The sequence below is a fragment of the Symphodus melops genome, assembly GCF_947650265.1.
Source record: "Symphodus melops genome assembly, chromosome: 7".
NCBI lineage: Eukaryota > Metazoa > Chordata > Actinopteri > Labriformes > Labridae > Symphodus > Symphodus melops.
The window spans coordinates 16,274,304-16,300,427 of record NC_136697.1 but is presented as its reverse complement, the minus strand read 5'-3'; the positions used below and the strand labels follow the sequence as shown (position 1 = coordinate 16,300,427).

Below are 26,124 nucleotides of genomic sequence, written 5' to 3'. Positions count from 1 at the left end.
AGACACAATCTATTTCTTATCATGCTATTTGTTTTTCACAATGATCACCAAAATAGCAAAAACATAATATTGGTGAAAAGACAAAAAACTTCACATGAAAACCTTTATTCAGTGTACATAATGTTGGCTTGGTTTAGGAGGTTGTAGGGTTGATGAATATGGGCTAGAGGAGGACAATGCTAAGTCTAGGGAGTTCTATTCACTGATTACTAAGCCAACATATTAGTAAAGTCTCACATACACAGTGATAGGATCTCTCTTTAAAAGTTTAATCTGTATTCATATTCCACGAGAAGTTTGTTGTAGGCCTATTTACATCTGCTATACAGTACAATCTTTGTTCTTGGTTGCCTTTTGTCACCAATTTCTTTTAAATACATACATACTGTACATGGAGTAAATTAAAACTAATTTATTTTCATGCTTACCAGCTCTCAAATCTTGCTTTGTATGAAAGGGGAAGCCTTCATAAAACCCGACACTCAAAACCCATGGGAATGTATTTGTTTGTTTCTAATTTGAGCACAAGATGTATCAATGATATTGCCTTGTTTACCTGCACTATTTTTTAGCTTGCTTTTACATTAAAAAATATTGGCCTAATCAAGTAGTAATGATTACACTTCTTCAAAATGATATTCTGACGCTGCCTTGATTACTTACGTAGATATATTAAAGAAACAGTCTGTCACAGGAGATACAAATGGTGTCAGGGGTTCAAAAAAAATCTAATGACTTTTGCACATGTACTGCCATCTAGTGGAAGATATAGGTTAAACCGTGTAGTTTATATGTAGCCAGAGGACCACAAAAAGTAGGCCAAGACATGTAGTCCTATATTTCCGGATTTTTAATTGATAAGATGAAGTAGAAATGATAACAGCAACTCGTTTGAAATCACCATACAAGTATGAAGTCTGTGAAACAGCGCTTGACTCCATCCTTGCGCCCAGGTGTGTTCGAAAAGCTCAAAATCACCGCAGATTAATAACAGCTGCGGCGATTTCTTCCGAGTGTTGGACACGACACTCCACGTCTACCCGTCTGAGGCTAAGAATGGACCAACACTTTCGAAGAAGTATTTTGGGGGGGATTATCTTCATTCTCTCAGTTTCCACACTTACAGAAAGCCAGTCAGTTCAAAGCCGAGGAGGCTCAAGCTCAACGAACTCTCATACACAAGGCAGCAGTTATGGAAACCTTCAGACCCAAGACACTGACCTCAAAATGCAGCAGAGCGCGCGACTTCGACCTGTGATGGTCCACTGTTACCCGGACTCCATGGAGGTGGTAGTGCAGGCAGACATGTTTAATATAGGGCTTCAGATAGAGGGTAGATACCTGCACCTTGGCTTAGATTCAGTGAGTGAAGGGAGTGTGTGTAGTGCAGAGCCATCGGGAGAAGCCGAATTCATCATCCGGTCCAAACTCATGGACTGTGGGACTAAACTCTCAGTAAGGAGTAGGCTATACTTTTCTTGTTGTTCTGCTAACTCGGTGTCAAATGCTTACTGACTAGTTACTATTTTCTTGTGGTATTCCATGTAGAATTTGACACTCTCAAAAACACTAACATTGTGTTTTCAGTCAACTAAGGAGAAGATTATTTATTATAACATGCTGGTCTACTCACCGGAACCCTCTCATGATGGTTTGCTTAGACTGGATAAAGCGGCTATTCCAGTTGAATGTCATTATGAAAAGTAAGTTGGTTTTTAAATACTTTTTTTTTTCCAGCATCATGCGTTCAGAAATGTTTTTTCTTTTTTCAAATATGATTTAATTCTTGTGTCAGACTCTCTTCAGTATTTAAGCAGTCCTAAATTGTTGCTTTTTTTGAAGAAAATATGCAGTGGATGGATTTTCCCTGCATCCCACCTGGGTTCCTTTTGTCTCCACGGCCTCAGCAGAGGATCAGATAGACTTTAATCTGCTACTCATGACTGGTAATAAAAGGCTACAGCATTTATTTTAATTCTCACTCAGCTGTAGCTTTTGTGATTTTAGATTTGTGCCTTGAGTGTCCTTCAAATTTCCATCCCCTTATGTCAGATGATTGGCAGTTTAAAAGAGCATCGTCTTCCTACTTCCTGGGCGACCCCATGCATTTCCAAGTTTCTGCTGTCATCCGTAACCACATTCCTCTGCGAGTCTATGTTGACCACTGTGTTGCCACGCCAAGTCCTGAAACAGAGACTGCATTGACGTACAACTTTATTGAGCGTCACGGGTGAGTTTAAAACCAAATCTTAAAAGAGAAGAGGAAAAAAATCCTTCAGCGGTATTTCTTTTATTTCCAACTTGAAAAATGTTAGAAATGAGACTTGTTTGATTCCTTCACAGATGTCTTGCTGATGCTTACCTGACAAACTCCAGATCCCATTTTCTACCAAGACAAGAAGACAATAAGCTGAGATTTCAGCTTGATGCATTCATGTTCTATGAGAATAGCAATCAGGTTTTTTTTTTTTTTCTGCGTTATTCTATTTCCTGTTTCATGTTAAAAATGCTTTTCACAGTACACCATGCAACATTTGAAACTTTGCTTGTACTTTACACACAACTCTCTCCCAAAGATCCACATAACATGTTACGTGAAGGCTGTTCCGGTCGGGTTATCTGTCAGTTCTTGGGATCGGGCCTGCTCTTTCATTGAGAACAGGTATTAAACTAATGATGCAGATAGTTATGTCACCTCATTTGAAAATGTCCTGTGTGTTTATATGTATGTACACTCACACTCAAGTATCTCCGTTATGTTTTTGTTCTGAGTTTCACTTGTTTGAACAATTGTTTTCTTAATCAGTTGGTGGTCTGTTGATGGGAACGACCATGTCTGTAGAAGCTGTGATATCTCCCATCCTGTTGAGGAACCTCCGATCACAGAGCCTCCTACAACTTCCACCAGCCCCAAAACCTGGCCCCCCATGTCTCCACAGGAGAGTTCAGTCCAGAATAAACGGGAATACCACTCAGCCACACATTTCCACACTCGTCCAGGAATGCAGCAGAGCAGACAAAACAAACCTCGGCTGACCTCTGCTGGGCTAATGAAAAGGGAAGCAGAGTACAAAGCAGGCAAGTGCAACATTAATTACATCATCAAATTCTCTTTGCTCTTGTACATTTTAAACCAACGTTATGGGTATATTTATACATGCAGACAATCTTTCTTACATAAAACTGGACACTGCACTGTAATGGTTGAATTCTTGATTGTTTTTACTTATGTGTTGGTTTGTCTGTTTATTAACGTTTCAGTTAAGTTTTCCTTTAATGTTCCTTTAATCTTTAATGATAATTTACTAATTGAAACTGAGTCTTTTACACTTTTGAACAAGGCTTATACTTCCATTTCTTTTCCAGAGCAAACTGTAAAGATGGGACCCATAACTATCCTGCAAATGAGAAACTGACACAAGGCCAACAGATTCTAAAACATCCATTTTACAACAGAACAGGAAATCCTGAGACTCCTGGTGGCACTGTACAGACTATTTAGACGGAATAACAGAATTAATTTCTGCCATGTTGATGTAAACTGATATCTTAGACATATATGCTACTCATCACTTGAAATATGAACTCATTTGAAACAAAATGTTTTCCTGTGATCTTTACTTTGCAAACACATTTTCCCCCATATATTTTCATTTTGCTTATCTTTCCAAATCAAACATGATTTGACAATTTTCTCAATTATTTGATATCTGGTCTTTACAAAATCTAGATATGAGCACTTATGCCAAGAACTTGATACACCCTCAGACGACAATTTAATTAGCATTGTTTTTGAAGCACTCAATGCCATTAGGTCTAAACATCAATTTGATGACAGGAGGCTGCTTTGTGTGTTTGTGTATTTGATACAAAACAAAATGCAGGTTGAGAAAAGCCGTAATGCTATAAGGGAGCACTCTCATCCATTATCTGCAACCAACTCAGCTTGCAGTTACTTTTATTGATTAATCACTTGAAGGGTATTTGATTCAAACCAAGGCCCAGGTCTCTGTAGAATTATCAGACTTCTTTAGAAAATTATAATCTTGAACGTTTCTTTCATTTAAAATGTTAATCATTTTTAACAATGACAAATAAAATTGCCTTTCAGCAGGTACTGTGTTAAGAAGTTAGCACTTTCTTTAACAGTATATCCATCCTTTCATTTTGACATAAACCCTTGTGGACATGCGCAATGTTTTGCACTTACAGCGTTATAGACTAAATGGACTTCTACAAAAACCATTGGAAGCCTTTTAGGGATAGACCTGGCTTGACCCCATAATGTACACGAGTATTAATATTTTAAATGGAAATCCATGGTGCTGCTGCTAGCTGAAACATTGACTTATTTTTGTTGTCAGAACCTCGGACAGCGCGTATCATTGTTCTCGTGCGTGTTGGTCGCTGTCCACGGTCCTGAAACACCCACTATGACTTTGCTGGCGTATTGTCCCCTCCCACAGTCCCAATTGATCTTACTTCTCCCTCAGACTCGACTGGTCGATTTCCTGGGCGCCCATTTACTTCAATGTCAGATCAATAAGACATTGTATGTAAGTCTATTTGTGCGCTCTGTAGCACGTCATCAAAAATGCCGGCTAAGTGCATAATAAATAAGGGGCTGTAGGCTCGTGAGTCGATCTTTTTAACATATTCGTGTGTTGCAGGAACACAAGCTATATGGATAACTAAAATCTTAACTGAAATGTTTGAATTGTGTATCTTTGGATTTATTGGATTGTTTTGATTCTTCGTTGAAAGTTTTTTTTTTTTTTGTAGTAAATCCATTTGTTCAGCGGGTTAGATGATGCGTCAGTGTTTCGACATACGCATCCTTCAGCGAGTTATACACAAGTGACAGGTCGCGTTCCACCCAATTCCCAAGCTTTTCCACTGATTCACTGGATCATTTCTCCGCTTTTAAAACGCAGATGTCGTTTTATATTTGCAAAATCCTGAACTTGTTCACTGCCTACTTTCTTGCTCGGACGGCTTATTCCATCCGAAAATGCGGACAGGACATTTGTCGGGAAGACCAAGTGTGCTGCGTGCAAGGGAACGACACTAACGCCGTAACCTGTTGCAAGCAGTTCGTGGACAAGACGTATTACAACATCGCTATGGTCACCCGGAAACTTTCTGGGGTGCTTATTCTGCTGCTTCTCTTCGCTTTGGGATACTTTGTCCAGCGAGTGTTGTGTTCACGGTCCAGGCAGCCCCCCCCTCCTTACAGCGGGCATCCAGCTGCTGCCGCATCACAGGAGCAGCTGGTCGAGAGTGGCATGCCGGACAGATCCATGGATCCAGCTCCTGACACTCATCTTCCCTCATACGAGGAGTGCAAACATCTGCCGATATATGAAGAAACCGTGCGGGAGGATAGAGGCAGGTTAACTATGGGAGAAGCTACATGACAAGTCGGCGGATTCATCTGGGTCCCCACTATAAAGCGTTTGAGAATGGACATTTGAGTTTGTATTAACGTCCTTTACAGTAGAAACAATCTGTGTACCTCGGTACAAGGTATTTATTCCTCTTTAATGCACTGTTTTCTAAGTTATCATTAAGTTCTTGTTAATCGTATTTTGATTATCTAAAATAATTATCTGATAAGTAAAACAATCAAACCTATTGGGTTGCCAGGTCATGAACATTAAACCTTTGGCTAAGTTATTTATCCAGCACGTTTGGTCTTTTACTCCGTGATTTATTTTTCAAAGTCACAACTTGTCAACATTTACCACTACATTGTGATTATTGTAAAGAACACAATCTTAACTTTATCACCAATTATGTAGGCATTGCATCACGTTTTTTCCACATTTATTCAATACGTTATCACCAGAGAGAGAGAGAGAGAAGGCAAGTCAAATTATTTTTTGGATTGTCTTGTTTTGTAATTCCCAGCTCTTGTTATCTCTCTTCTATTGATACCATGACAGTCTCTCACAGCCTGGGGATGGACTGCCAGCGCCCTTGGCTGTGTGAGATCATCAGGTTGGGTTTAATAATTGAAAGAATGCATATGAACTGACAAGCATACACTCGCTTTCACAGCAGCTTATAGTGCGGATGTGTTACTTTGCAGTTCTAATACACACTGATAGCATAGTGCTTGTGTTATGGTGTCCTTAAGAGTGCGTGGCTATACAGTATTTAGTTCAAACTGTTACATGCGAGAAATGTATTGGCTTAATCGGCCTAATGAAAAGGTCTGATCTCTTAGAATATGATTTATTGTATAAGGCAGTTATAAATAAGATCACATGTGGCCTGATTACAAAATAATCTTGCAGTTGTTTGAAAACAATTAAGACAAAGAAAATCAATGCCTTCGATTAGCTTTAAGGTAGTGCACTGTGTCCTTGATGTTTTCCTTTATCGCCCCGGGGTCTGATGGTTGTTTTGCCAGTTGCACTGCACGCTTGAAGGCCTCTTCAACTCCAATTCCCGTCGATGCAGAACAAGGCTGCACGAACCAATCCCGATCCGAGCAGATCCTCCTCAGTTGAAACGTGTCCTTAATCTCAGTGACGGTCATTGCGCCGTTAACGTCCTGTTTGTTGGCGATAAGAATGAGCGGGCGTCCCCTCAGCTGCTCGCTCCTCAGAGTGATCTCCAGCTCCTTGCGCGCCTCCTCCATGCGCGCCCTGTCCGAGCTGTCTACAACAAAAACGACAGCCGCTGCGTCCTGGTGGAAACTCGTCCAGTGTTCGCGCATCTTGCCCTGACCACCGACGTCCCACACGGTCACTGCGATGTTCTTGCGGTTCTTTCTGGCCTCGAACATTTCCACGTTGAAGCCGATAGTGGGGACTGTGCTGACATACGCGTTGTGTTTCAATTTATAGAGCAAAGTCGATTTCCCCGCGTTGTCCAGGCCCAGGAGTGGAATCTGGGCTTGTGGGAGTTTAGATCCTCGAAGTCCCATGATTTAGAGAGCTAAAGACGACCAGTAGATTAGGGAGAGGCACACATTTCTCTGACACAACTCTTCTGGCATGGTGTTTGCTTAGTGTGTGGCCCAGAATTTAATAGATGAGCCATTAGCTTCAAGCTGACTGTAACCCTCTCTCTGATAAGGAGCCTCCTCAGGGTACAAAGTTTGTACCAACCAGTGGAGATTCCTTTTTATACCGTCTATATAAAACATAGTAATAGACCCTATTACAACATATTTTCCCTCCCTGATGTATGCATGTAAAACAGGACCATTATTGTATTCCATTGTAAACATTGTTGTCACCAAGGAACACATTTGCATAAACAAAACATTTCTGGTTGCATAAATTAACGTTTATATCATTCGTTTCACAAACTGCATTAGTGACAATCATCGAGGTCAAAATAAGACACAACATATAGACCTTACTTGCCAATAAAAATAGTGCAGTTTATTATAGCTGAACCACAATAAGCATCCTCAGCCACCAAAAATAACAATAATTCCATTTTAAAACATTCCACACATCCCTTTGTGACTCCACCAAGACAACAATTTGAACTCTCGAGCTCTTGTTTGATCCAACACTTTCACCAGACCTTCACATGCTTCCCAGGGCTTCTCATAAATAAAACCAAACTTGATGCTGTTATGATACCAATCAGCTTTTCAGAGACATTCTGGACAAAAAGTCTCGACTCTTGAGTTGAGTCGACTTCGACTTCCACTCATTCAAAAGTCTCCTATCAATAAAAAAAAATACATAAATATATTTTACATTTCTTTGTGTTGTGTTTGACAAAAAAGAAAAACATTATTTAAACATTTTAAAGTCAAATAAAAAGGAAGTAAAATAAGTAAAGGTTTGCCAGTCATTAAGGGTAGTTAGCCAAAGAGAACTGTGTTTACAAACCACACTGGTTCAAGCAGATGGTATAATGGTTTGCACCCAAAATAGCTCCTCGGACTGACTATACCAAAGCTCCCCTTTATACTCCACATTTTTAATACAAGTTTGGAGTATTTATTCTAAAAAACAAATGCATATTAGTTTAAAAAGCATGTTGGTAACAATACATTTCTAATGAAAACATCATCTTGGTGCGCATTAATCTTCATGATCTTCCTCTCCGGCAGTCTGACTGAATGTATCAATGTCTCATAGACTAAATCAATAAATTTAAATTATCAGTCCTGCCACCTTCTTCAAGTCGCTGGGACCATTTGTTCCTGCACCATGCACTGAAAACGATCCACGGATGCACAACTTGGCAAAGAAACCCAAGACATCCGGCTGCACGGACACGTCAAAGCTCAAGGAAAGCTTTCCGCCAAGATGGCTCTGACTTGATTCCATGGTGGAATTCATTTGCATATCGCTCGAAGATTTGCTTTTTGTTTTCATGATCTGGTCCATTTCTCTTCCGGTTTCACCCACACGCCACCAGTCGGGTTATCCATGACGTACACCAGCCCTTCGGAGTCACGGCGGCGTTGGGACCAGGAATGAGGTGATGACTTTTCCAGAGAACGGTTGGAAGAGTGAAGCTGATTGTTCACCTTTTTCTGAATGCGTACAACTGAAGCTGGAGTGGAACACGCGTCCGTCTTCAGACACAGTTCTTCTGCGCCTTCGCGACGGAAAATCACCCGCGCTTCAATGGAGGGTTTGGAGCCTTGTTGTCCCATGTTGTAACTTTGATTCAAAATGTGTTCTTCAGAGAATCCAGTGGTAAAAATCAAGCAAAATTGTACAACAATTGCTTCCGTTTGAGTTGGCTAAACGACAAGTTTCCTGTACTGTGCCTGGCTGTGCGCACTCGTCTTACTTATAAAGTGCCAAATCCAAGACAAATGGGGCAAAGACTTCCCGCAACACTGTCTGACGCACTTGTCTTTGTGCTTACCAGACGCCTGTCTCTTGCAATACGGGTCTAATAGTTTAGATGACTCAGTGTCCGAACTATTCTGGTCTCTCCACCTGCTGCAGACAGTCACACTATTTGGCGTCATCGAGCGCTTCCGAGCTGTCCGCGCTCCCTCCTGACGGCTGCAGATGGATTCAGTTACATCGCAGGCACGGGTAACTATTTGTGCTATCCCGCAAACATTCAGTAGACGCCACGTGTTTTCCCCAAACTTCACTCTGATCTCACCAACCCAATGTCACCAGTGATTAACTCAGATTATAAAAGCAGAAGAAAAGACAATTACTTAATGCTGTGCATCTACTTCTGTTGTGCCCTTGAGTAAGCAACTGCAAAGTAAACTGCCAGAATTCATAGAGATGTAACTTATTTAGTGCATTGATAATAAAGGCTTTTATGAACATAAAAACAGACACATTTAAGATGAGTTCGTTTAATACTTGTAGTTTACATGTTTATTTACATTGGGTTTTTTTACACTGAGCATCAGCTCATTTTGTTTGAGTTATTAACTCATATTCAGATTAAAGCGATGTGTTGAATTTATTGTAAACTTCCCCGAATGACAAAAAAAAAAATACAGTTTGTTCTGGCAACCCAGCAGATTCTTCAAAAATAAAGAAAATCAATAAGGCATTTGGTAAGCCGAACATGTTAAATAATTAAAAAAAAAAAAAGGCTTCTGTCAATTGATTCATAGATTATGAAACACAGTGGTGAAAAGAAGTTGAACATAAAGCAGCAGAAAATCAAGTCAGGTTAACAGAGTTCTCTCTGACAGGTTGTTGTTGTCTGACACCAGTCGTATTGCTTTACAAGCATATCTTATATCAAGCTACTAGCATACAGACTGCTGATCCTGTACAGTTCATGTTGGGTCGTCTTTTATTTTCCCTTGGCGGTGTGGATGTCTGCTTCAGCTCTGTTCCCTGTGCTTCCATTGTAAAAAGTCACCAGAGTGCATGAAAAGATAGCTTACCAAATGAACGGGGATAAGCCCAAGCACATGCCCTGATAGTTGTCGTTTGAGTACTTTGATTCGAGCCGTCTATACGCTCCATAAACTTGCAGAACATGGAGATGAACATCATGTTCAGCATACATGAAAACTGAGGATATACAGTTTGAATTGGATGATATGTAATAATTTACAATTCCCCCAAAAAGAACTTCTAAAAAGTGCAACATACCTGTTAGTGTGTATGTGTTATATTTTAAAGTAGAACTTCATCCAAAATCTAGCCTTTGAGCATCACTTCAACTCAACAGAATGTTCTAGATGTAGTTTGGTGCCATTACTAAAAATAGCAACAAAGGACTTCAACAGCAACCTAAAATGTCCACCTAATTGAACGGTACTAATTGTACACAAATAAAACAGAGTATGTTCATTTAACAGGTTGCATTCAGCCTTCTTTTGGCAAATCATCTATTTTGAACATACTTGGGTGCATAGACGACTAATGAACATTCATATTGAATGAACAAGTTTAAAATAGGTTAAAGGCTTTTAAAGGTACATTGTTTCTTTTATAGTGCTTGCTGTTAGAATGCATCGTCACCACCACTAATAATATTGCTCAAAAGTCAGATTTCAGTTGTAGCATCACTTTAAGATAGATTAAAAGGTATGGATCCACTGGAGTCAGTTCACAATCATCAAAACATTTCAGCTCAATACGATATCAGATGCATCCATTACTTGAGAGACTTCCCAAAATGTAGCAGGCAGGCTGTTGTTTTTCTTGCACATACAATTGAAGTAGCTCCCTGCAGTTGCACAGTAATTGTTGAGTAGGCACTAGTTTAAGCCTTCTCTGCGGGAAGCCTCCAGTGGAGCTGTACCATTCATGTGCATGTGTAGTAAACAGTAGTAGATCACAGTCTCATGTGTGCTGGTTCAGAGAAAACTCACTGTTAGATGTGTGTCCTCATTTCTTCGGTTGTTTTAGTATTTTGATGCATTTGACTTGATGAAGATTTTCATGAGACATGCATTGTGTTTAAATGCCCTTGTTTCAATATATATATATCTATATATATATATATATATATATATATATATATATGATCCTGGCCTTCTACCCTGCCTTGCTACTCCCCCCAGCTCCACTTTTAAACTTCACCACCATGACGGTGATGTTGTCAGGGCAACCACGGTAAAACGACTGCAGGACGATGCTCTTGGCGCCAAAGTGAGGCTCGTCGAGGCGCTCACGGACGAAGCGGACGGCCTCCTCGTTGCTGAAAGCGTCCCACAGGCCGTCTGAAGCCAGGATCATGAACTCTGGCTGAAGTTTATCCAGGTCAAAGGTCATTATGTCAGGTTCTGGGATGACAACGTTGAGGTTCTTCAGCGGGTAATCGCCGAGAGAGCGAGACATTGCGAGGATTCCCTGGACTCTCCAGGATCCATTAAAACTAATGAAACCTCCTGGAATATATAGAATACAAGTTTAATTTAGTTAATCTATATATGAGAGGATTTTTTTTTTTTTTTTATTATATATTTTATTTATTGGAAAAATAAACAAAATTAAACACTGAATGAATTTAAGGCATCTGTCCATGTGATCTTATTTGACACAATGCTATTTCTATATCGACCACCAGATGGCAACCACCGGCCCTGAAGTTAACCAGACAAGACTCAACACAGCTCATTTAGTACATGCGTTATATAAAAACACCGTCTCTCTGATCATGTACCTGCCCTCTTGATCCTCTTCCTCTCTTTGAGCTGGTAAGGCTTGTGGTCATGTGATAGTGCAACAGCGTTCCCATCTTTGTCACACAACACGCCCCGAGAGTCTCCGACATTTGCCACAGTGAGTTCCCTGTCTGACAGCAGCGCCACGAGACACGTCGTCCCTACATTTAAGAGAAAGGCAAAAACAAGAGCAAACGGCAGAGAAAACGGCACCTTAAAAAGAGAAATTCTGTATTGTACACAAATTATTAATTATGTAGAGCTCATAAAGCTAAATGTGCAATACTTATGACAGCTAATAACCAGGAAGTAAGAAAATTAATGTTCTGTAAATATGCGCTCTAATTGGTTAATACAAATATTTTTGGTTGTTTTTAATCAGGATGTGTTTTTTCCCACACCTTTTTGCCTTTATCAGGACAGCTGAAGAGAGAGAGAGAGAGAGAGAGGAAAGGAAGGAGGAGAGAGTTGGAGGTGACATGTAGCAAAGAGGTCAGACTCGAAGTCAAAGCCATGGAAGCAAAACACAACCACTAGGCTATCCAGCACCCGGTTATAGAAGGGTAAGATCACAGTCTAACTAATATAGAAGACCAAGTTCCAGGTTATCGAAGAAACTATCTCTAGGATGACAACTTGTACCACGACAGGCCGGGGTTTGATGCAACACTTAATAACAAAAAAACATCCAGCGATGCATCGGGATCAGACTTCATCACCAAGTGAAGTACTGTAACCTGTGGGGACTTTTGACATTTAAAACATAACCCTCAGATTTCGTTGAAAGTCGTGTTGACCTTTAAATCCAAAGTACAAAAGTAAAACGTGCACAAACACAAAAGTCCCACAGAGAGAACGCCACTTGTTTACTTTTGGTAAAGAGCAAATTAACTGCACTTACACAGAGCTTTTCAAGTCTCCTGGTTACTGCATACACTTTCACACTACATGTCCCATTCACCCTTTGTCACAGACATTCACTCCATTATCTAGAGCCATGCTCGGCCGCTAATGAGCTAATCATTCCCACTAATTCGTCCAGCGGAAGGAGCAATGTGAGGTTGAGTTTGTTCTCCCGAAGGATCCAGGAAATCCTACACAAGGACAAAGGGAGCTGGGGATTGAATTACCACCCTTACAATTAAGGCAACCCACTCTACCTCCGAGCCACAACCATCCTGCGACGATTAGGATGTCACCGAAGAAATCAAACGACACTCAATAGAGCCAAACAATGAAGGGACACTGATTTTTTTTTTTTTTTGCAGTAGTCTCAAATGCCACCGACTGATCAACGTGGCGTGTAGCTCTAAATTTAAAACACTTACTATCCGCTGGCTCATAGATGCTCCCAACAACCCCCCCCCCCCCTCCCCAAACCCCCCAGGCCCCGCCCCCTTCCTCCCCCTCCTGACCTGCTTCATCATGGTTGGCCGAGAGCTTGTCCAGCATCTCACGATCCACAGTCAGGATGCGTTGCTCGAGGATGTTGGCATAGGAAAGAGTGCTCTCTCGCTTTTCTTTCTCGAAGGCCTGCAGCTGCTGCTTCAGCGAGTCAGGCAGGTGGGCTTTCACATAGTCAGCTGCAGCCTGAGACAGAGGAGGGAGACAGAGGGAGATGTGTGACAGCGGATCGTCGCGGTGTCACTTGAGTGTTCTTTTCACCGACATCACTTTTTTTCTTCTTCTCCTTTTATCCCGCTTCGACCAATGACATTCGTTACATGTTGCCCAAATTCATGTCATAAGGTGGTGACACGTGAGTCTAACTGACAACAGGGAACTCTGATATTTGACACCAGGAGATTGATCATAGTATCACCACCAACCATCCTGTCTCTGTGGATTGCTCTTGGGTGATTTTATTTGTAGCCAGTTAAACAGGAAAACACCGGTGTTATTCATCGAGCTGAACGCACATTTCAGCACATTACCAAGAATTATCATCTGCAACTGGGATCCTCTACGCAGGATGAATCCCATTGTAAAGGTTGTTAATATTAGATTTCATATAAGGTCCACACAGCTCAGACTTTTATACAGCAGGTGCTCTGTGTTGAATTATTGAACACAGAACTCCTCCTCCCCCTCCTGCTCCTCCCAGCCTTACTTTTACTTTTCCGCTGCTTCGCTCCTTTTCTCCGCCAAGGTTTTCTTCTTACGCTCAAGCTGTCAAATCTAATCAAAAAGCTGAAAGCTGTAAACGGTCGACGCAAGAGGGACAGTCCCAAGGAGAGTACGTTTAAAAATGAGCCCCTTCATTTCTGCACGCCTCGACGTTTTTGCTTTATGACGTTGCTGATGGCGCTGCAGCGGCTCTGCAGCCAGAGTACGAGTCCTCCCGTGGAGTCATGGGAATTTTTGTTTGAATTTTTCCACTCTACCGTACTGGCATTCGTCGTAGCACTGAGCATGCCTTTTTTTTTTTTTTTTTTATGTTTAAAACCATCAAAACAGATCTACAAAGCAGAGCATTTCATTCATGTTCATCTGAAGCGCACAATGTTTTCATGACCGTGTAGGAGAAAGGAATCCGTTCAAACAAACTGAAAAGCACTTTTATTTGATTTTATGTTGAGAGGTTATAATATGTAGAATGACCACTGCAGTGAAGCCATCTCCCTCTACAGCCCCTCCCCCCCTCTCGCTCTTCCTGTTTGCCATTCAAGTGGACTCGTTCATTTATTTAATTGGTGAGAGAAGCACTCAAGAGAGCCTTGATCGAAGGGGGGGGGAGCTTCAAGTATAAATTTCCATTAGTGGTAAAAGCTGAAAATGCCAAAGCCGGAGTCTTTAAATGACTCAAATATTTCACCGTCTGAGGATTTTATGAGCGATCGCTGCCTTTTGAGTCAATGTGTGACTATAAATTTCATTTTCACACAGCGAAGAAGTGTGAAAGCCTGTCAAAGTTCCTGCTTCCACAGCAAATGTTCTCAGTAAAGCGCGTTCAAAGAGGAGCAGTGGTTTGCCACTGTTATCATTCTTGGCCAAAGCTCGCTTTCTCCATGAGAGAGAAAAAAAGAAACCAATAAAAGAGACCGGTGTGAGGCGAGTATTAAAGACCTGAAGGCTCCGCACTGCCAGAGAAAACTAATTATTTGTGCACATATTTGGTTTGTCAAAAAAATATATATATATTACAAGGTTAACTTTCCTCCAACATCATTAGTATGGAGGGTTTCAGATCTGACTCCTGTCCTATATATTTATAATAACTCTCTGTGGGACTGTGTTTTTTTCTATTTCTCACTCTAGGGTTGATGTCAGAGTGACCCTGTCTTTCTTGGTCCAACCGCTGTTACAACTGAAAGAGAAAAGGATGCAAATAGAGTACAAGTATAAGATACTATAAAAAGAACAAGCACATACATATAAACACACATTCACATCAAGCTGTAGACGTGAAAGGAAGCAAAGGCTGCGGGAGAGAAAGTGAAAGAAGAAAGAGTGATACATCAGCACAGACAGGAAGGATAAATATTTGTTTATAGCACAGGAATAGAGGGTGATGTTGAGCGGCTAACAAACCCCCCGCCTCACTCTGTTTGTCCTCTCTCTCTTTCTCTCTCTCTCTAGGACTGAAAACAACCAAAAGATGGCAATTACTGCTGATCTTTTAAAAACAATAAAATGCAAGCTCCCTTGTTTCCTGCTCTTTTCCTTCTTTTAAATGATACGAGATGTGCATGTTTTGCATTGTCAGACACACAGGCTGAGTTTTAAACCAGCAGGAGAACATTTTGGTTTGAGAGGCCGAGCTCCCGACTGCGACTGCAGCCCTGCACACAACTTCAAGAAGCTTGATTTCACTTCATTTAGTCGTCCGTCAGTTGTTGTTGTTAAAACCACGGTATCCTTTCCCTTCCGCCAAAATTCAGAAAACTAAACATCCTGATCAACTGTATAATTTCATCTGATCCTAAACCAATTTATCATTAGTCAGCACTTTCCAAATAAACAAGTAAATCAAAATCTTTGCAAAAAGAGTTTGAAAATGTGCTTCTCCAAAAGACATTTTAAAAATAAATATTTGAAGATAATGACAAAGATAAATACATTAAAAAAACATCTCGTCTTGGATTGACTGAACTGGACTTTAAGACTGATAGATCTTCTCTGATTCAGAGTTACTTTTTGTTTACTTCTTCTGTTGTTTTTCTTTTTAGCTATGTGCACTTTATGGAGAAGCCAAATAATTTCGTTGTACAATTGTGTGATGACAATAAAGACAGTCTATTTGTAATGAAAACCTACAGAACCTAAAGAATACGGACAAAATTATTTATGAGGCAAAATCCCAAACTGGATACACATCAGCTCAGTCTCTGAGGACCAAGTCACCCCTTCTCTCCGTTATCTTTGTTTGTCTTTAGTTTGGGACTAAATTGTTTTCCTTCTAATCTGAATACCTAGTTTAAATTATTAAAGGTAAAGCTGTGCTAAACTGGAAAACAGCAGCTCTTAAACCCAACAAGTTTCATCCAGTGAAGTATTTCAGACACTGGAACCTCTGGGGTGAGATGAGTGGTGTTAATGGTGTGACAGGTGGCACACATTGACTAAAAGCAGCCATGAGCACTTACACTGACAGAGATGGAGACTGAGGTAGGAAATGCAAAACCTGCACATACATCACATAGCCCAAAACACACAATTCATGAATTGAGATGAAGCCCATGTGAACTCCCTGATCAGCAGGAGGGTGGAGGAGGAGGAGCTCACACAAAACAAAAGAAAAACAGTGATGGAGGAAGTTTCAAACAAGTAGCGCTCCTGTGCTGTTTATGGAGTTTCTACTGTAGGCATTGTCTTATAATATTTGTATTTAAAGTCTTAAATATTCCCAAATCATTCATTTAAATTATTTATTTGATGCATCCCCCCCAACCCCTGTGCTCCCCCCCCCCCCAGTCCCAACTTACCTCCCCACCGTGACCGTCAAATATCCCGAATATGGACGGGTGGCTCTTGTTGGCGATGTCAGTGAGCACCTCGAAGCGGTCCTCCATGTGATCCCTTCTGCCCTGGATGGAGTACACGGCGACGTTGTTGTTCCTGAACTGCCAGGTTTTGGAGAACTCTGCGTCCAGGATACTGAGGCCTCCGAGCCGGTCATTCTGCATCATCTCCGCCACTTTCCCCTTCACCATCTTCACGGCGTCCCGGCTGGACTTGACGATGGTTTTCACCTCGTCGGTGTGGAAGAAATAGCTCCACAGCGCCAGGCTTATACACAGTAGGAACAATGTCTCAGGCCTGAGGAGAAAATAACGCATGATCCGACCCAGAAGAGACAAGAGCGTCATTGTGTCTCCTATCATCACACGCGACCAAACTGCAGCCCGACTCCCCCCCCTCTTTTTTTTTTTTTTTTTTTTTCCTCTTACTTCATCCACTCAGCCGAACTACAAAGAAAATAGATTCACTGATACGATGTATAAAGACTGAATATCAACATATATCACATACGAGCGCATTGGTGCTCAATGAATAACTCGCTTCGAGACACCGGGGCTCAAAAGCGGACAGGCCACCCTCATCGACTCGGTCCTATCCTCGGCTCTCTAAACAGCTGCAGAAGGATTCTCCGAGTCCACCCGAGCCCCCACAGCCCATTGTTGTATAGCGAGTTTTTGGGGTTAGACCCACCCCAGAGAGAGAGACATTGAAGTCACAGTAGGAGAGCGAGAGTCGACGATATGACCTGGCTGCGTCCTCCTTTCTCCTCTGCTTCTGACCCTTTTTTCTTCTCTTTGATATTCTGTCTTCTTGTCTCTGTAATAACGCTACATTTCTCACACACACGCCTCCATTGTTGAGCTTCGTGAAACCACCAAGCGAGAGTGAGCATATGACCGGAAGCGAACTGGGGTGTTCCTAATAAAAGCATACAATTGACATGAACAGTAAGCTACCGCTGTTTTTTTTGTTTTTTTTTAAACGTTGGCTTTTATTTTGAAAGTCTTTTACGGCAGTGCATTGCGATAGCGTCAATGTTAACATTAGCTTTATGACAAGAGTGCGCATCCGCAAACTCATATGACGGACATGCCAAACATTTGTTAACCAATGACGGAGGCTGCGGAATCAGATCATGATGTCATCAAATGAAATATCTTCATAAGCGTGCAAAACTTGTAATCACTAAAAAAATCAGTATCGATATTTCCATTTGCTGTGAACTATTTCCTTTATGGGTCTGTCACGGAGACTTTCATTAGCCTATTTGATTAAACGTATAACATATCTCATTACAAAATGTTATATCTGAGTGTTTGAATACTGTCATATTATAATCAATCAAGTAAAAAGTGATAATTTCACTTCATATTCATCATCAGACATTTTAAGGTTGTATTTACTCTTTACAAGGAACAGAATAGAAAAAATAATCAATTCACACATACATCAGAAGCTGTAATACTTCACAACAACTATAAAAGTAAATGGTAAAAATACATTTCATTACACAATAATAATTTTGGTTAACAGACCAGAATGTGAATTTCCTGAAGAAACTGCAGTGTGATGGCTCGCAGCTATGAGCTTCTGATCCTGTTGCCAACACTGCAGCAGCTATTCTGCTGCTGCTGCTGCTGCTGCTGTACAGTATGTGTGTGCACTTGATTTAGTGCACTTGTAAGTGTGCAACTAAAGTGTGCAGCTGAAGTTGTATACCTGAATATGCAAACCATAATTGTAGATTTGCACTTGAGAAGATGCACTTGTTTATTAAGAACATACTTAAAATCAACACTCATGGACATGTAATTATTTGATTTTAAGCATCCACTTGTAAATGTAAACTTTAGAGTGTACAATAATCAGTATGCACTTTAACGTGTCTATTTAAATGTGTGCAAAAAACACAGATAAAAGCTGTTTACTTAAAAGTGTGCATTTGAAAGTGTTCTTGAAAGTATTCTTATAAACCTGGGTGCCAGGGTTCTCTTGCCATGATGAACTGAAGTTGTATGTGTGAATTTGATGAAATGCACACTGTGCATTCATGCCCTTGAAAGTGAGCATACGTACAAATACGTTTGTGCCTTGAAAGTATGAACGCACCTGTAAGTGCACTTTGATCCATTAATATATTTAAGAGTAGCTGTCCACTTTAATGTGTGCATTGGTGAGCCACTGATATTTTATTGACCCTACACTGCCACCTGTCGTTACTATCTGGTATGATACACCTCCAACCATTTTTTACAGTCAGCTAATGTGATGTGTTTCCTGGTCAGAAAGTCAAGAGATGAAAAGTTGTGTTTCCAGGAGAAACCCTATTAAAACAACAACAACTATCACACATATGACACAAGTCAGTTATTGAAAGTTTGATCACACCTATGTTAAGTTACATATTCACTATTAGATTTGATGATGTGCATCCATATAATATAAAATATTTGGATTTTTATTTTTAAATTTCAAATCAAAGAGTAATGCCTTTCTATGCATGACCACAAGTGAATTCAATACAATTCAAATCTATGTTAAAAACAACAAAACGTACAAAAAAATCTGAGTTTGAAAAATGCTGCGTTTGTTTTTAGACACTTCTTTGTGGTGCTTGGAATCAGTAGGCTGCTGTGGACAGCTGATTTATCGAGGCCTTCAACAATATCTTTAGTAATTAGGAGGTTATCAAGGGAAATCACTGAATGACCTTAGAAAGAAGAAAATCAGTAAAAACGTGTTTTATAAGAGCCAATGATAATGATTATTAAATAGTTAATGGGACATTTTTGTTTCTAGATTTTTTTCAAGTTTAACAAGAGACTCAGAAATACCAGATGTTAATAAGTTGAATTTTCTTGGACAAGAAGAAAGCCCCCCAAGATGAATGGGGGTCAGTCTATTTTGAAGCTCTTGGGTGGATTAGATTTGAACTTGTCCTAACCAAGTCAAAAGCTGGTTGGGATGTCATTGTTGTTGACTTTGAACTAAACTAAGGACATCACACAAAGGTATATTGATGTTTTTTTTTTAGAGATCAGTGAGCAGTGACGTTTATGCATAATTTACGGTGGTTGAGTGATATAGCTTTTGGAAATTAGTCAAATAGCTTTTAAAAATGCATCCAATGGTTTACGGGTATTCAGCAGAAGGAACTAAAAAACATTGTTTTTCTTAAGTTTGTGTGAACAGGTTAGCGTATTTATGGACACTCTGCGTTGGTCATTTATTATTTTGTCACCTACACTATCATATTGCTCCTCATCAGGTTTTTTTTAACCTTGGAAGACAACAAGAAACTAAATCCAACACACATTTTGAGTCTTAAAAAGTGTAGTTCCGAGGGGGCATGTACTTTGGTTTCCGTGAGGTTTACTGGACCTTTTAAGACTGGTTAGATCAAGGAAGTCAATGTTTAGATCAAAGCTTCTGTTTTTGGATATTAATCCCTCTCCCACCGGGTTGACAGTGATACATTTTGTGCTTTGAACCTCTGCCAGATGGTGTGGTCACTACAAGGGGTTTGTACTCTGTAACTCTTCTATGAGATGTTATTCATCACTTACAATGTGTGAGCTTGTGTTTATACACTGGTGGTGTATGTACACATGTGTATCTTTGTGCGTAATTTTATAGTCCTGCTGTTTGTGTACAAAGCAACATCACTTTCGAGGGTGTGTTGTAACCTGGACTCATACCCCCTAATCACAAAGAATAAAGTCTTGCATTGTATTCTGGCTGCTTTATTTCATATCCCTCAGGAGTCATGTAATCTGTGCCTGCCAGCCCACCTACCTCCCAATAACCCCCTGGGTTTTTTCTTCCTTGTTCTAGTGTTGACTTAAAGGTGCAGAAGTTAGGCTACCAGGGCAATATAAGGAAAGGGGTAGCCTCCATCCATCACTAGCTGGAGGAGATGGAATGAAGAGTCAACACCATCTTCATCAGCAGGTTAGATGGACATATTGCTGTCTGTCTGTCTGTCTGTCTGTCTGTCTGTCTGTCTGTCTGTCTGTCTGTCTGTCTGTCTGTCTGTCTGTCTGTCTGTCTGTCTGTCTGTCTGTCTGTCTGTCTGTCTGTCTGTCTGTCCGTCCGTCCGTTTAAAATTTTTTTTTTCAGGTTGTGTTTGTGGTTTCTGCCTGTTACAAATGAGGGACGTTTGACAGACACAAAGCACATGCTCACTAGTGTGTTCATGTTGGGTCTCTGTAATTGACATTTTAATTAGCAAAGTTATTTACCTGCTTATAATTGAGGATGTCTTACATTTTGTAGGTATTTACGGCTAAAGAAGGAAAACTAATTTACTGATTCATGATATTTGTTTCCTCTATTTCAAATCTTTAGCAACGCTTCATAAAATGATATTTCTAAACACTTTACAAAAGAGAAGGTGAAATATCTCACTTACTGATGTATTATTTATAAAGTCCAACAGCGGATAGATTTACAGTTGCATTGCTGAAATGATAAAAGCATGTGTAGTATTAGCAGTAACAGTGTTCTAAAAGCAGTAACAGTATGCTAAAAGACTGACCATTTTAATATGGCAACTATAATGTCTTTTGTCTCTCATACAGAATCTGGTGTCAAGCCCTCAGCATGCCATCCTCTCGTCTAGTCTTATTGTCTCTCCTTGTGGTTCTGATGGCCATCCTGTCCTCCAGCGCCAGAACCACACGCTGGCCCAGACCTCAGAGCACCAAGAAACCCCCTCGAGCTGGAGGTGGAGGTGGAGGATTTAGGCGGACAACCACCACCACCATGTCCCCTTCCAGTATGCATACAGATGAGACAACTGAGGTCATGATGGATGCCTACTCCCTATCCCCTACAGATAGCACTACCTACTCCAGTGACCCTTACCCCACTGATTTCCACACTGATGCCATAGTAGCCCCCGGTAACAGCCCTGGAAACTTCACCCTTGACTACAACGAATGCTTCTTCAACTCCTGTGTGTGCTGTCCACCTGAACGAGGCCCTGCAGGGCCTAAGGGAGAAAGAGGGTTACCAGGACCACCAGGAGAGAGGGGGCCTCTTGGTAAGAAAGATTATCATTTCAGTTTTTGTAGTGTGAAATATATCCTACTGTATACTTTTTTTAATGAATGCTTTCCAGGAGAGAAGGGGGAAGCAGGGCCCCGAGGACCTCCAGGACCAGCCGGACTACCCGGAGCCAATGGACTCACTGGCGACATAGGTACACCAAGGCTTGACAACAGGACAATTTTCGATTGTCTCCCTCGGTGCCTCCTTTCTTTTTTGCAAAGCACTGTTTTTGTTTGTAAGTTAGTTTTGGATGTGACTCTCTATGCTTTATTTATCAAAACTACCACAGGTGAAAGAGGAGCTCAAGGACCAATGGGTGTCCCTGGGATCCCAGGAAAACCAGGAGAGAGGGGTGTGTAGTCTTTTATGGGAACTTTGAAAAAGACCTTTCTTCTGCCTTATTTCCGACTCGATATCATACAAGTAAAAAAACATAAACTGAACTAAACTAATGTGCAAAACTAGTCTCAAACATGCTGAATGATACAGAATAAGATAAGATTAAAGAAGCTATAAATACAAATTTTATATGTTTGCAAAATATACTGTATGTCCACTTATATGTATACATCTGCTTTACTCTAAGTAAATATGTCCCTCTTCCTTTGTGCATGACTTTTCATGATGCAGGTGATCCTGGACCTAGAGGAGAAAAAGGTGACCGTGGCTTCAGTGGTCTGAAAGGGGACCCAGGGGAAAGAGGAGAGCCTGGCCTGAATGGGACAAGGGGCAGCACCGGGCGAGAGGGGCCTATGGGTCCCCCTGGGGTAGCTGGAACAAAGGGTCAGAAAGGGGAACAGGGATTCTCTGGCGAGCGTTTACCAGGCGAGAAAGGGGATGTAGGTGAGCGTGGGCCCCCTGGTCCAAGAGGTGGGTTGGGACCCCCAGGGTTAAATGGAACTAACGGTGCAAAAGGAGCAAGAGGGGAACCTGGGCCCCCTGGACCGAAGGGCGAAACTGGTGCAAGAGGGCCTCCAGGAGGGCGGGGGATGGCGGGGCAGAGGGGGGAGAGGGGACTTAAAGGTGCACGTGGGCCTCGAGGCCCTAAAGGTTCACCAGGAGAGAGTGTGGAGCAGGTTCGTTCCGCGTTCAGTGTTGGCTTGTTCCCCAGCAGGTCCTTCCCTCCACCCAGCCTGCCTGTGAAGTTTGACAAGGTTTTTTATAATGGGGAGGGGCACTGGGATCCTGTACTTAGTAAGTTTAATGTCACCTACCCAGGGGTCTACTTATTTAGCTACCACATCACTGTGCGAAACCGGCCTGTCCGTGCCGCCCTAGTGGTGAATGGTATACGGAAGTTGCGGACTCGGGACTCCCTGTACGGCCAGGACATCGATCAGGCATCGAACCTGGCACTGCTGCAGCTAAACGAAGGTGACCAGATATGGCTTGAGACGCTCAGAGACTGGAATGGGGTGTACTCCAGCAGCGAGGACGACAGCACCTTTTCCGGCTTCTTGCTTTACCCAGACTTAAAGAACACCCCTCCTGTCGTGGAAAATATGTAACTGTAGCTCTTAATGTAATTTCCTTAAGCCTGTTGCACTGCTCTGTCAGATTGTGATACAGTTCATTTGCTGCTATGGTGTCATGCTTTTCATACCAAACATTCTGCTTTCCTTGCTGTATTTGTAGATGGATGAGGCCATTAAAACTGACTTTGCATGAAATTCATCACACTTGAGTTTTGTTTATGCAGAAGTAGTTTTGGATGTGCTATTTGTTATTACGATCGGAATACAATAGACAAAGTGTGTCTGTGACTCCAATTCACATCAGGAAACAACTGAGATAAAATAAGCCATGATTGCAGTAGGTTCCCACTAGAGGGTGTAAGGTGCCCAAGTTTTGTTATGAGAAGAGTACGGTAATGTTTGAATCAGTACAGAGAAAATGAGGAAAAAAAGGTAATTAAGTAATTGCAGCAAGGTAAAGTCTAAATGACCAGATCCCACATTTCAATAATAAACACTTGAAAAACACAAAGAAATTACAAAGCGAACATGTTGTGAGCCACATACTGACTGGAAAACAACTAATCCTTCAATGCAGATATTTTTCTGAGAACATGAAAAGAAAAATATTGAAGACTTCCATTATTATCACGGCTAGTTTATTATAGAAACGTTGCATTTGGCTCAATATGTAACCATTATGATTCTCTAGGCAACAGACATGATGGGTAATACAACTCTGAAGCTGTAGAAGAAATTAGGAGTTAAAAGATTTGTTTTACCTTCTCATCATCACCACCTACTTAAAGGAGTTTAGAAGCAAAGGAACACAATAAAACACCACGACCCAGAAGTTTATACAAGTAAAAATGACTCTTCATTGACATTACACAAACAACAGATTGGCTATCGCAGAGCATAGCAGAGGTGATAACCCTATGTAGCACAGAGAGATGAATGCACTATAAATTATACTCTGCTGCACACACACTGTACAATAAAAAATAGCTTTGGCTTTTACAAAGGTTATATCTCATTAGACTGTAAACTGCCACGACCTTTTCCGAGATCAGAAATGACAATAACTCATTTTCCACAGAGCAACAATATATCTCATTTCTGAGCGAGGTTACATGGCATGTTTAGGTTGTGGTGCATCATTTTAAGAGTACATTCCAGAAGTTGAAGTGTGCAGCGTCATAATAATTACATTATAGGGTTCAGGATATACGTAATTAAAAAAAAGAAAAAAGAAGAAGAGTCGTGTCTTTTTCTAACTTTGACAAAAGTCCAGATTTGGATGGAAACTTGAAATCACTGACAGTCTTAACTTGAATGACATGACAAGTTATCTCTTCAAATGTATTTCAACAAGAAGACGTAAAATGTGACATATGACCAAGTATATGACAAGAGGAGTATCTTTAATATATATTGCAACCAAAATTCTCGGTTTTCATTTTTGGTGCCCCATGATAAAGATGCTTGTTTCTTGTTTTTGTCTCTATGTGTGAGAACAACAAACAACAACGACAAATCTCGTCTTGCTTTCTTTCAAACATATGTAAAGTAATTCACAATACATCTTTATGCATGGGGGGAAAAAGCCTGTTTCTGTGGCATGCTTTTTGTCACTAATTCTTAAACCTACCCTGCCGCAGCTGTTTCACACATTAATAATAATGTGGAAAAATCAGTCTCTTCATTTGCTTTAATAAGCCACATAGAGACAGAGAGATGGAACTCTAATTATATCCTAATCATACATATTGTGCTGTCATAGCATGTTATGTTTTGTATTCTGGAATATCTGAATAATTGAAATCAAATATTAATCTATGCTGAAGGACTGTCACATTGGTCATGAGGTACATCTCAAACACTGACCCTTATGTTTCAACAAAACAAAATGGGGCCTATGTCTGGGAGATATTTATAAATAGCAGTATTGCATTAATCTACAATTTAATAACATCTACATGTAAATTACTCCCTGCCTGGACTGTCGTGTTTGGCACAATAGAGACACAAGCCTGTTTAATTAGATGAAATACTGTACCATAAAAAATCTCTGGGATTGATATTTTTATCCATGTCCAAGAATCAGCATCAACATAGCTTGTGTTTCATGCATCCATGTGGAATAATTGATAAGCAGGTCATACTCTAAAAAGTCCAGTGTCAGAGCTCATACTTAAAGGATTAAAGTCATGAGCATACAAATTAAATGCTGCTATTTGAAATTTTAAAAAATTCAAAAATATTTCAGAATAACAGCGTAGTTCTGAATCTGTCTGTATATGATCCTTTTTGTGGTTAAGTTCATCATTGGCTTTGTATGTTAACAGGAATCAAGGTATTTTTTTTTTTTAAACTAAAAGTTTAAATGCAATCAAGAGACTTCATTAGATACAATTTCACTCTGGGAAACATTGAAGGTAATTTGAATGAATGGCAGTTGTGATTTTTAGTAACAATTCTAAAAATGAATTTAACACTCTTTAACAAACTTGCTAAGGAGGAAAGCCCAGTGTGGCATCCCCATCTACTATAGAAAAACATCAATTTACCACACATGTCCACCTTGTTTAAGCTGCTGTCCGTGATGATGATGTTGGTGTGTGTGTGTGTGTGTGTGTGTGTGTGTGTGTGTGTGTGTGTGTGTGCGGGTGGTGTGGATGTTTGTAAAAATTGTATTTGTTTGTTTGTTTACAGGCCTATCTGTGAGTGTGTGTGTATGCATTTATGTATTTCCCCCTGCTCAGTGTGAAAATATAAATAACTACCTTGGCGGTGTGTGCAGTGTAATCTGCTCCCAGCAGGCTGGATTCCCACTGTGAGAAAGACAGTATATTGTTCCTGCAGCAGCACAGATAACAACTCATTAGCATACTGAATCATTTGGCTGCAAGAGCCACTCTGCCACCCATCTGCACTGAGCTGATAAACACACACGCCTGCTCCCTTGCGCACGCACACACACACACACACACAAAGATCCACGCAGACCAAGCACACACACACTCAATAAAGCCTGCTCTAACAAACACACAAACATGTACAAGGCAACAA

At 40.8% G+C, this 26,124-nt stretch overlaps 4 protein-coding genes across 4 annotated transcripts; 2 read left to right on the top strand and 2 right to left on the bottom strand.

Moving 5' to 3' along the window:
* The first annotated feature begins 954 nt into the window (after window positions 1-954).
* On the top strand, window positions 955-3,601 carry LOC306826675 (zona pellucida sperm-binding protein 3-like). The gene is made up of 8 exons (XM_079348147.1): window positions 955-1,455; window positions 1,588-1,703; window positions 1,843-1,946; window positions 2,053-2,230; window positions 2,344-2,458; window positions 2,577-2,662; window positions 2,807-3,078; window positions 3,367-3,601. Exons 1-8 carry the CDS (start codon window positions 1,057-1,059, stop codon window positions 3,414-3,416), a joined length of 1,320 nt encoding a protein of 439 aa, XP_079204273.1. The 5' UTR covers window positions 955-1,056; the 3' UTR covers window positions 3,417-3,601.
* A 2,620-nt stretch (window positions 3,602-6,221) lies between these two features.
* arl14 (ADP-ribosylation factor-like 14) lies at window positions 6,222-9,239 on the bottom strand. The gene has a single exon (XM_079348159.1). The coding sequence runs from the start codon at window positions 6,932-6,934 to the stop codon at window positions 6,329-6,331; it is 606 nt and encodes a 201-aa protein (XP_079204285.1). The 5' UTR covers window positions 6,935-9,239; the 3' UTR covers window positions 6,222-6,328.
* A 1,227-nt stretch (window positions 9,240-10,466) lies between these two features.
* On the bottom strand, window positions 10,467-17,550 carry ppm1la (protein phosphatase, Mg2+/Mn2+ dependent, 1La). Its single transcript, XM_079348150.1, has 4 exons — window positions 16,510-17,550; window positions 13,000-13,174; window positions 11,584-11,745; window positions 10,467-11,308 (listed from the first exon to the last, which is right to left on the bottom strand). The coding sequence occupies exons 1-4, from the start codon at window positions 16,906-16,908 to the stop codon at window positions 10,956-10,958; spliced, it is 1,089 nt and encodes a 362-aa protein (XP_079204276.1). The 5' UTR covers window positions 16,909-17,550; the 3' UTR covers window positions 10,467-10,955.
* A 2,837-nt stretch (window positions 17,551-20,387) lies between these two features.
* Window positions 20,388-23,329, top strand: otol1a (otolin 1a). Its single transcript, XM_079347771.1, has 5 exons — window positions 20,388-20,497; window positions 21,127-21,590; window positions 21,669-21,749; window positions 21,888-21,950; window positions 22,229-23,329. Exons 2-5 carry the CDS (start codon window positions 21,149-21,151, stop codon window positions 23,104-23,106), a joined length of 1,464 nt encoding a protein of 487 aa, XP_079203897.1. The 5' UTR covers window positions 20,388-20,497; window positions 21,127-21,148; the 3' UTR covers window positions 23,107-23,329.
* Window positions 23,330-26,124: the final 2,795 nt, after the last annotated feature.

Excerpts from the sequence above, each read along its gene's own strand:
- LOC306826675 (XM_079348147.1), top strand. The coding sequence starts at position 1,057 with ATGGACCAACACTTTCGAAGAAGTATTTTGGGGGGGATTATCTTCATT. Across the intron at positions 2,231-2,343 it reads AACTTTATTGAGCGTCACGG|ATGTCTTGCTGATGCTTACC; the intron begins GTGAGTTTAAAA and ends ATTCCTTCACAG. Across the intron at positions 2,663-2,806 it reads TGCTCTTTCATTGAGAACAG|TTGGTGGTCTGTTGATGGGA; the intron begins GTATTAAACTAA and ends TTTCTTAATCAG.
- arl14 (XM_079348159.1), bottom strand. The coding sequence starts at position 6,934 with ATGGGACTTCGAGGATCTAAACTCCCACAAGCCCAGATTCCACTCCTG.
- ppm1la (XM_079348150.1), bottom strand. The coding sequence starts at position 16,908 with ATGATAGGAGACACAATGACGCTCTTGTCTCTTCTGGGTCGGATCATG. Across the intron at positions 11,746-12,999 it reads GGCCAACCATGATGAAGCAG|GGACGACGTGTCTCGTGGCG; the intron begins GTCAGGAGGGGG and ends TCTTAAATGTAG. Across the intron at positions 11,309-11,583 it reads GAAGAGGATCAAGAGGGCAG|GAGGTTTCATTAGTTTTAAT; the intron begins GTACATGATCAG and ends TATATATTCCAG.
- otol1a (XM_079347771.1), top strand. The coding sequence starts at position 21,149 with ATGCCATCCTCTCGTCTAGTCTTATTGTCTCTCCTTGTGGTTCTGATG. Across the intron at positions 21,750-21,887 it reads TGGACTCACTGGCGACATAG|GTGAAAGAGGAGCTCAAGGA; the intron begins GTACACCAAGGC and ends AAACTACCACAG. Across the intron at positions 21,951-22,228 it reads AGGAAAACCAGGAGAGAGGG|GTGATCCTGGACCTAGAGGA; the intron begins GTGTGTAGTCTT and ends TTCATGATGCAG.